The following is a 10,679-nucleotide window of genomic DNA, read 5'->3' on the forward strand; positions in this document are numbered from 1 at the left end:
TTTTATTGTCTGTAAAGCGTCCTTGAGTGTTAGAAAGGCGCTGTTAAATAAAATGTATTATTATTATTATTATTAATGAGGACATTAAGTTTGTCCGCACGATTGTGCGAGAGCTTAACGTCTGTAATTTCAGCCTTTGACATTTAATGATATATGCACAGATGTTTAGTTGTTGAATCTGAGTTTTGCTGTTATCTAATGGTAGGCTATTTGATGCTATCATACATGGAGTCGGGCCATCTCCTCCTCCTGTGGACAATGTGACTGTGAGACAGCGCCGATTAAATATGAAGAACAACCTTTGATTTAAGATTTGAATTGGATTTTACAAGGTGTTTATGAAACAATTATCTCTCAGTACAAGTGCAAATTACACTGCTGGATTTATCTTTGTGATAATGTGAATAATAAACGTGTGTGAGGCATCAATACTTATGAAAATATGAAAAATCGTTATTCCCACATTTAATTTACTTTAATAGTAAGTGGGCTGAATCAGAAGACCAAAATACAAAAACTAAATTTGAATTGACTCAGAATACTAGCATACACTTGTCCCATGCAGCATCTTTGCCTCACGTCTCTCCCTTAAAACATCCCAGAGTTAAGAATTGACAGCAGCATTGTACATACAAGTGATCACCCCAGATTTACACAGTGCACCCTTCCCTCGGGTGTAGCAGTTAATTAAAATCTGTAAATATTTATTAAAATAACCGTAAGAAGCTTTCAATTCGGAGAAATTGAGAGTGTGATATTGCTTTTCCTATTGCAAGTTTTTCCTCAATCTCACAAACAACTTTGGGTACATTTCCAGCACTTCTTTGTGTAGTGTATTTGTGAAGTGTATTTTCCTGGAGTCAACATCATAGCCAGCAGCTGATCTGCAGGCTCTGCCTGTGTCTTTACTTTAATCTCCATTTAATGTTGAAAGCGGGGTGATAAAACCTGCTTCCAAGAGACACAGACCTAACTACAGGATCAAAAACAGAGATGTTTAGCCAAGGCCTGGCACACAGTGACAGATGTCTTGGGGGCTGCTTTCACCTGAAAATCATTTACAGTCTAAGCGTGCTGTCAGAAACACTGCGCTGAAATTGAAGAAATCCTATGCTTCCACCATGTGAGATGGATTCTTTACTAAAGCAAATATCGCTGCTAAAATGTAGCATGACACAGTAAATCTTACACAAATCTCTGTTTTCTTTTCTAGCCGGAAAGTTTAGTCAGACGTAAGAAATGCACATACACACACATTTATATATGCACACAGACACACACAAATCTTCCCATGAGTGATGAGCACTGGCCTGGAATGGCCAGAGTATTGGCTCTGAGCTATATGTGTGTGCGTGTGTGTAGAAATGGAGAGAAAAGAGGCAGATAGAGAGAGTCATAGATCTAAATGTGGAGAAATATGGAGAGGAATAAGAGAAGCTGAATGAGGAAGGAAAGTAATAAGAGTCAGAGAGATATTCTGGCTTTCTAGATAAATTGGCCTCACAGCAGTTTGCTTGTGCAGCATTAGGCTTTCCCTCTCTCACACACACACACACACACACACACACACACACACATACACATACGCTTACATAGCATCACAGAATTAGTCTGTCCCCAAAATCAAGCTTAAAACAATGCAGGAATATAATGAAAGTTCCAGCTGATGGACAGTATTTCAGTATGGCGTCGTCATATCGGTGGTTGTTTGCCTTATGACAACAAAACAACCCAGAGATCTTCGGTTGTTGGGCAAACCTGATCATTTACCACACTATGTAAATTCAGACTGATGACATAATACATCTCTTTACACACATATTTGCATAATGTGTTTTCCCTTGGAGCATGAGCTGTACCCACATCCCGTCCTTAGAAGTCAGTTTCTCTTGTCTATTTTTATCCTCTACAACACTGCTCCCTTGCTGACTTCAGGTAACCTGGAATGTGTTGCATGTCACCTGGGTATCTGTGCCATTTGATGTGTAATGCAACATCTGTGTTGAAGAAATGAGTGGGCTGAATGCCAAAAGCAAGTGCCGTTACAAGCTATGATTTGTTCCAGTAATTATATAATTATATATATATATATATATATATATATATATATATATATATATATATATATATATATATATATATATATATATATTTCATTTAACAAAATACAACACTATATTACGGGAAACCTCTTTGAAGTACTTTAACTTTTTCTATGTAATCATAGAAATAAAATGGATAGAAAGGACATTGAGAAGCTTGTTGTGTTCATTTGACTAGTACAAAGGGGAATGGCAAGTTTATCCGGAAAGCGTGTCACAGCTGGATAGGAGTATAGCTGGCCAAAACAGCTTGGGAGACCTACTCTTGAGCAGCAGGGAGTGAGGGGGAAGGACGGCAGCGGACCATTAGACCCAGCCCACCGTTTGGCTCATTTACTGTATCCAATGCAGCACAAAAGCACAGCAGAATCAGCAAGCCACCCATCCAACCAGCAGATGGTTTGCTAGCTAGCTATCTTGCTAACTCCGACATGCCCGCCACGCCACAACAGTCACAGCACAGGAAAGGAGCCAAAATTGTCACTCATCTGGCGTGAGCAATGTGCAGAGTTGGTTGGATTTTTGCAAAGGCTAACAGTTTGGTAATTGGAATTAATTTCTGTCCCGTTTGAATTAGGGTGACCAGACATCGCCGGTTTCAGGGGAAGGTCCCCGGTTTTGGTGATCTGTTTCCTTGCTGGATCTGTCCCCGGTTTTCACTGTGACTGACAGACCCGAAATTGGAATGAAAGAAAGAAAACATTGACCAAACGAAGCCGTTAGTCGCACACCCTACACACGCAGGCTCAAGACAGCCAGAGCCAGCGCTGCTCAGAGCTCAGTGATGTTTGAAAAAAAGCTGTATCTTACGATGCTAAAATTACTGATTATTTACATGGAGTCTAGTGGGTTTAGCGAACGCCATTTCGCGGACTTTTATGTTTTAAAAAAGGATCTTAAATCTTTGACAGAACACTTAGAATATTAATCTGAGTCTGTCAGTAGCAAAACGAGAACTTTTTCTGAACGTAAATACAAACTGGACAATTATTCTATTAACTTACATTGTAGCTTCTTTTTCTGCTGCCAAATGCAGCAATCTCGTTTAATAATGTATCACTGTCAAAGGAAAATATATCCTCAGTCTTTATTGTATCCGATACTCAATGAGCTCTTGCAAAAACAAGCCTGAAGCAATAAAGCAAAAGTCGTAAGATAAATGTACAGTAGTTCAGTAAACATTACAACATTCCCATCTGAGGTGTATGAAGTATCAGCAGGGGTGATTCTAGGATAAGATCTTTTAGGGGTCAGATGAGAACAGCTCTAGGTCTAGTGTCCCCGTTATAAGTTTTACACACAAAAAAAACATGACGTGATTTGACGTGATCTCAGACAAACGGATTTTGTCTGAGAAATCTGGTCACCTTAGTTTGAATGAAGTATATTTTATAATGTGTTACCAGGTAAATAATCTAGTCTTGGTTTAGTGAAAGAGCTTTCCTAAGCTATGATAACAGTGTGTGGATGAAGGATTAATTTAGTTAAATTTAACTCATTTAGCGGCCTGCTCTCTGTGCCTCCTAACATACTACTCTACTTCACCTACACCATACACATAAAAATGGCTGCCACTCTGTCTTATGACCTTCCCATCTATTTCATTTTTATAGTTCTAATACTCATTCCATCTTTGAGCTCTTGGTCTCTTTTAGCAGGAGGCAAAATGATCATGTTTCAACATACTGTTTAGCACTGGTTTAAGTACAATGTAATACATTCCAATGTTACATATACAACATGGTAGCCAAAAGACACAGAAACCATTTTCTTAACAGTACTTAGACAATAAACTCACAGGCAGATAATGTGATTTCCCATGCTATCTTCCTCCACAGGAGAGTATATGAAGGGAACTGAGGAAAAGTGGTTTTGAATAATTCCTTGACAAATGAAGCAATGCCTGTTCATATCGACTCTACTCAACAAAAAGGTTGCTGTACATCTCAACCAGAGCACAAAGTGTGAGATTAAAAAGACCCCGACATTGGTTCTGGGACTCAAAATGTAAGAGATATGGAGCAATAAATGCAAGACAGCATGCTCTAAAACGGATATTGTTCAATGCATATCCACTTTCACTCTTTGCTGCTTATCATAGCACATCACGTTATGTCAGACTAGAGAATCACTCACTGTGTGTGTGCATGTGATGTGTTAAGCAAAGGCAGGGTGCATGTTACAATGTGTGTCATGTAAAATAAGCACACCATGTTGTCATTCCTCACAAACACCAACATGCATTCTGCATATCCCCAAACACACTCTAACACACTCTAACACACTCTTACACACACACACACACACACACACACACACACACAGTACAAAAGTGGAGATGGAGGTCAGCTTAAACTCTGAACAACAAAGTGCAGATGTTACTGCCAAGTCAACGTTAAGACAAAAGCCACTACAGCTTTAAACATTGTTTAATCTGGGTGTGAAACAAATAGACCAAATACAAATACACCAAATTGTGCTATGAATTTAAATGCCCTCTGTTGTTTAAGGGTAGAATTGTATTGTGCAAAGAGGAAACTTTAAAAGTGCTGTAGTAATGACAAATGATGTATTGCTGAGTCCTGGCATCTGTCAAAAATAATGGATGCTCTGGATTCACTGAGACGTACATTTTATATTAAAAGCAGGCAGAGTCCATATTCCTGCCATAGTTTAAGTCCTCTCTCTGTCTTTGATGCAATCAGTTTACCAAAAAACATTTAAGTGGTGTAATGCACATATAATTAATCAATTCTGTAAAATGAATTGATGACAAAATTGATAACCTGACACTCTTGGCAAACCACCTGAGTCTGCCCAACTTAATGGACACCAAATACTTGTGCAATTTACATTTTTGTACTGTCAAACATTTGACAGACACCATCCTTACCTATCTGTATTATCCATGACCATACCATCCCAACCATCATATCCCATCATACAATAAAGAAAACATATAAAACATGATATATTTCTATTGGTTATGCCTCTTCTACAGCCTTTCTGGCTAGTGGTGTGCCACAGGGCTCAATTTAAGATCCACTAAGGTAAATTTGCGAATGATTTCCCCAAGAGTAAACAAAAAAAATATTTTAGTTTTTACGCCATCAACAATGTACCAATGACACCTGGGGGAAATTGCAACCTTCTTACTGTCATTAACAGCCTTGACAACACTGGCAGTTGCCAATAAATGTTAGTTGGGAGACTGACCTCAGTTTTAATGCTGAAGTCAAAAAAGTTCGGCTTTCTCCACTTCAAACACTACAAAAAAACATATCTTGTTTACCATTTCTATCGCCTGACCTGTCAAAAGTTATCCTTGCTTTTATTTATTGCTGTTTAGACTACTTTAACATTTATTGATGTTTAGGCCATAGTTATGTCTATTATTTGCAGTTGCTACAAAATGCATCAGCAAGGATCTTAAATTCAAGCATGACCACATTATCCCTATTTTAGCCTCCCCTCCTTCACTGGCGTTCAAAATAGTAATTACTTTTAAGGCCATAGCAGGGCTGGGCCTCAAAGTATAGCTATATACTTTTGCTATCTTATAACCAGCACTGAAGCTTGAAGTCCTCTGGCGAGGATCCCCTATCTGTTTCTAAGTCCAGGTTAGTAACAAGAGGATTTGCCATGATTTAATCATCATCACTTCCTATCCAATTTCCTATCCAATGATTAATGTTTCTTAACCACATATTTGTGTGTGGGACCATCCATCCATCCATCCATCCATCCAACTATCCATGCAACGAGTCATACCTGTAACTTTTAGTTCTGTTGTCCGCCGCACCAGTCTGGATCCATACTGTAACTCACAGGTGTAATTTCCACCGTCGCCCTCCTCTACCTCAGGAATCCAGATGTGTGTATTGTTAATAGTGATGGAGCTTCTCCATTCAACCCGCTCACACTCCTGACAAGAGACACAGACGGATCAAGTTACAACACTCTACAGAAGACTGACAGCTGTCATTTGTACTCTAGACTTTTGTGTGTGTCGTACCTTATACCAAGTCATCTGTGGCTGCTTGTATGGAGCCAAATAGTCTTCTATATCAGGACAGGTGATCATTTTGCCATGGGTTATCTCAGCTTTCTCCAGATGTCGGATTTTGCTGCTGAAGCATTTCTCCTCATCACTCTCTTCCACAGTCATCGACATGGACACTTTCACGCAGTATGTTGAGTTCCTGAACAGATTACAAGCAACATTGGGAAACTGTTTTTATCATGTTTTTCTACTGATACAAGCCAACATTTAAACCTGTATTTATTCATCCAAGAGTCAACAACAGTGATCCTCCAAAAGTGGAACTCTTTTGCAAAAGTATTGGGTGAAACGTTGGCGCTATTGTGGGTATTTCGGTAAAATTATAGGCCCTTTGACATCTCAGTGTTGAAAACACTGACAGAATTGCTATCCAAAAGAAATTATAGGTTGTACAACCTCTAACACACAAACTTTATTTTTAATAAGAAATTAAATTCTGTAAAAGGTATATCTTTAGGCAATGTTGAAGCAAGCAGTATTGCAAGCATCCTATTTTGCCCCTAAAGGCTTGTTTTGAAGGATCAGTCTTCATCCCGGTTGAGGTTAAAAATGTCAGGGTTTGTCCACCATAACAAAGAGAAATTGCTGTTATTTGGTTGTATTAAATTGCCATTAAATTTCTAACTTTAAGAAACATTGCAATAAAACTCTGGCACACTGTAACTTGCAAAGGTAAAAAGACCTACTTGTCCCTCTCTTCAGCACCTGTCATGTAATAGATGAAATCTATAAATGTGCTACAAAACAGAGTAGCTGGAAGCTAAATTTGCTACAAAATAGAGTAGCTAGTAGCAAAATTTGGTCCAAAACAGAGTAACTGAAAGCTAAGTTTGGTACTGCAGAGTGTAGATAGTAGCTTAATTTGGTATAGAACAGTAACTAGTAGCTGAAGTTGGTACACAGCAGTGTAGCTTGTAGCAGAATTCGGTACAAGTCAGAGTGTATCTAGCCAAATTTGTTACGAAATAGAGTTGCTAGTAATTGAAGTTGGTATCCAGTAGAGTAGTTTGTAGCTAGATTTGGTACAAAGCAGAATGTACCTAGCTAAATTTGGTACAAAATAGAGTAGCTATTGGCTGAAGTTGGTATCCAGCAGAGTAGTTTGTAGCCAAATTTGGTACAAATTAGAGTAGCTAGTAGCAAAATGAGGTCAAAAACTGAGAAGCTGGAAGCTAAGTTTAGTACTGCAATGTAGATAGTAGCTTAATTTGGTAACCAACAGTAAATAGTAGCCTAAGTTGGAATCCAGCAGAGTAGTTTGTAGCTAAATTTGGTACAAAAGAGAGTGTAGCTAGCTAAATTTGGTACAAATTATAGTAGCTAGTAGCTAAATTTAGCATAGGATTAATTATTTTAAAATACAAATACATTTTCAGTTACATTTATTTATGTTTTCATTGACAATGCAATTAATTGACTATTTGTAATGTGAAAGGGACAAAGAGATAATTCTTACCTGACTCTGCAGTTCTTGTTAGCTCTGCAGAGCGCTTTAGCATTTTTCAGTTATTTGTTTCGGGTTACAGAACACAACTTTTGTTACTTTTAATGCCCTCATTAACCTCTTTTTCAGTCGAAGCAGGCAGCTGTTGTTCTAAAGAGCCTAATTCCCTTAGGTTCCCTTAGCCACAGAAACCTATGAGGTGATAATATGTCAATGCTCTGTTTACAGTTTAAGGCTACTTGAAAATATTACTCTCAATAATGTTTTTCAAACCATTCCCAAAGCCTTCTCCTGTCTTGTGTTTGCCCACCTGATACAGTTAGGGTCCATCTTTTAATTGGATCAGGTGTGCAGTAACACAGCTGAAGCAATAACTTCTAAAACATTTAGGCTTTGTGGACTTTGTTTAGAAAATGTGAGTTGTTATTTTTATTGGTGAAATGTTGGAGGACAGAGATAACACACTACACTCTGCTGTTATGTCACATATGCCAGTATGAGCCTGGAGCCTGATCATCTAATAAAACAAAAAGAACAAAGTTTGAAGTTTGTTATGATGTGTATGAGGCAATGTGTTGTCATCATTGTTTTGGATTTGAAGTCCTAAAATCTGCTCAAGGTTATAGTAATTGTTTCTGTGTGTGTGTGTGTGTGTGTGTGTGTTTTCCCAAGTTCACCTCCAAATACAAAAGACCACATTGATCTCTCTCTCTCTCTCCCACACATGCAGACACAAAGGACTCACCCATTGTCCCCTAACTATAACCTCTCATCTAAGTGGATCTAAACCACTTATCCCATCAGTGCTGTGTATGTGTGTGTGTGTGTGTGTGTGTGTGTGTGTGTGTGTGTGTGTGTCATACAGGGAACACAGGGAGTTCTTTAGTCATTGACCTAACCAAGACCACTGAGCATTGAACTAGCCTGGAAAGCCTTTTATCCATCCATCCATCTCCCAGTTTCTCTCTCTCCTCCACATCAATCCATCTCTAGCCTACAGCATCTTGTTTTCTCCTCCAGTGATTTAGTTACCTTTTCTTGTCTGCTACTCTGGCTCTCTCTCTTTCTCTCTCACACACATCATCTATTATTTTATGAACCCTTTTTCAATTGACTCTATAAAACAATGAATTGAAAAACAATAATGTGAAAGACGACAAATGAACAAATATTGTCAATTTGTATTTACCCTTTTGATAATGTCTTACATAATGACAAGCATGCATTGTTGGAACTACACATAGCTTATGTGCAATCACGTGGCTGATATGTGTGTAATTCAGATGGAGGGCAGGACGTGATTAATCCATAAACTGCACAAATTGGAACATATCTGTCGGAACAACCGATGAATGACATTACATTCAACCGATTCTGTTAAAAGAATCTATCGGCCCCTCACAGGCTATGAGCTGGTTGCACCAATGGCGTCCGGCTATTAGCTGGTTAGCCAACTTTAGCTACTAATGTCTACATACTAAGTCAATTGTTGACTGAGGTCTGATGAAACAGCGTTAAAAACCTCAGTTGTGGCTAGAAAATGAAGAGACGTTGTCACAGCACTTTGGAATTGCAGGGCTAGGTAATTCATAAAAAAATGACTAACGTAACACTTTTGCCGCTCCTCCAGACCAAGGACGGAGGTTTTTGGTCCACGTCAGCCACCCTTGAGGTTTTTCAACTTCTCCCTTTAATGTACTGCTATTTTTAATTCTAGAAAACAGCCATGGCTTTTTGCAGATTTGATCAATTGGAATAGCCGTTAACAGTACATACCATAGGCATTGCTTCAGTGTTGGTGGTTGTATCCTCAGGTTGCCTTAGAGCATGCCTCCAGTTGCCTGCCCCCCATCCGTAAAGCATTACCCATTCTTGGAAACATCTTTGGATTAAATACATCCGATCTGACCGAAAATAAAACCAAAAAGCGGCAAAAAAACAACTAGGGCAAAAACATGCAGGCCTGCACGTCGAAACTTATTTAAAGATGAGCTAAGAATGTCACATTATGAAGGTCTGTGGAACTGGATATACCACTGGATATACCACTGGTACATTTTTCGTTAAAAATGAGTGTGTTATAGAAATCTTCACGGGTCTCCTCGAACCCTAGACCGTGAGCCGAAGGTAATGTACACAAAGTTTTGTTTTGATAAGTTAATGTTAACTTGTTAGCTATCAGCTGTCAAATTGGTGCCAATGGGGTCCGTGTTTCCCGGGTTTGGTCAAGATTGAGTCCGACATTTCTCGGTTCTGCACCAGTCCGGGTTCCAGCTTTCAAATAATAGTCTGTTCCGGTGTGGCCCTGGTTAGTGAATTTCCAAGTCTTTTTGGGTATGACGCATATTTCTGGACCAATGAAAACCTCTTGTATGATGTCCTGTTGCCCCTTAAATCTTCCTTTAGATGGAACATTTTCACATATACAGTATCCACGGATGAAATGACTGCATATATTTGAAATGAGACGTTCAGTAACAACTTCAAATGGATGCTAATGTTGCTCTGTATATGTTGGATATGTAGATAAAAGATTTTAAAAAGCCACAAAATGGCAATGCCATTGTTAAAGGGGTCCAAAGCATCAATAATTGCAGGTTTTAATCTCCCCAAGTAAATGGAGACAGTGAATACTATTCAATTAAACAAGTCACAGGACTTCATAACCATTATACTGTGTGTAGGGAAATATGACTACAAAATATGTGGCTCATGAGTCTTGTGGTAAACCTCCATATGCACTATCAATACTGATATGATGAAATATCGTAATGCAAAGAGATTCAGATCCTCCCACGTTACTGACACAAACACACTCGCACATCCATAAGCCCAAAGAGATTTTATGTTAAAATGTTCTTTCATCTTGTTGCTTTGATGATATTGTTCTATACAGTCATGCCAGTAACGCACATTGAACTGAGATCAACTGAAAAAGGGACAAATAAAAAAAACTCCCTTTTATTTATATGTCTGCTGCCCCCATTGTATCGTATGAGGGGCCGTTAGGGACTTTACTCAGAATTACCTCTCACGAACACATGTGAAATGCTCTTACATACACTACTGA

The 10,679-nt window shown here is 38.7% G+C and overlaps 1 protein-coding gene across 5 annotated transcripts in view; it reads right to left on the reverse strand.

The window, feature by feature from the left end:
• il1rapl2 (interleukin 1 receptor accessory protein-like 2) overlaps nt 1-10,679 on the reverse strand; it is a 464,615-nt gene that overhangs the window by 143,027 nt on the left and 310,909 nt on the right. For all 5 annotated transcript variants that reach the window (XM_034882944.1, XM_034882941.1, XM_034882942.1 and 2 more), the window contains 2 exons: nt 6,118-6,304; nt 5,874-6,027 (listed from right to left, as the gene is read on the reverse strand). In XM_034882944.1, coding sequence (XP_034738835.1) covers nt 5,874-6,027; nt 6,118-6,304 — 341 coding nt within the window. The remainder of the gene's footprint in view (nt 1-5,873; nt 6,028-6,117; nt 6,305-10,679) is intronic.

This window comes from Etheostoma cragini, chromosome 10 (assembly GCF_013103735.1).
Source record: "Etheostoma cragini isolate CJK2018 chromosome 10, CSU_Ecrag_1.0, whole genome shotgun sequence".
Lineage (NCBI taxonomy): Eukaryota > Metazoa > Chordata > Actinopteri > Perciformes > Percidae > Etheostoma > Etheostoma cragini.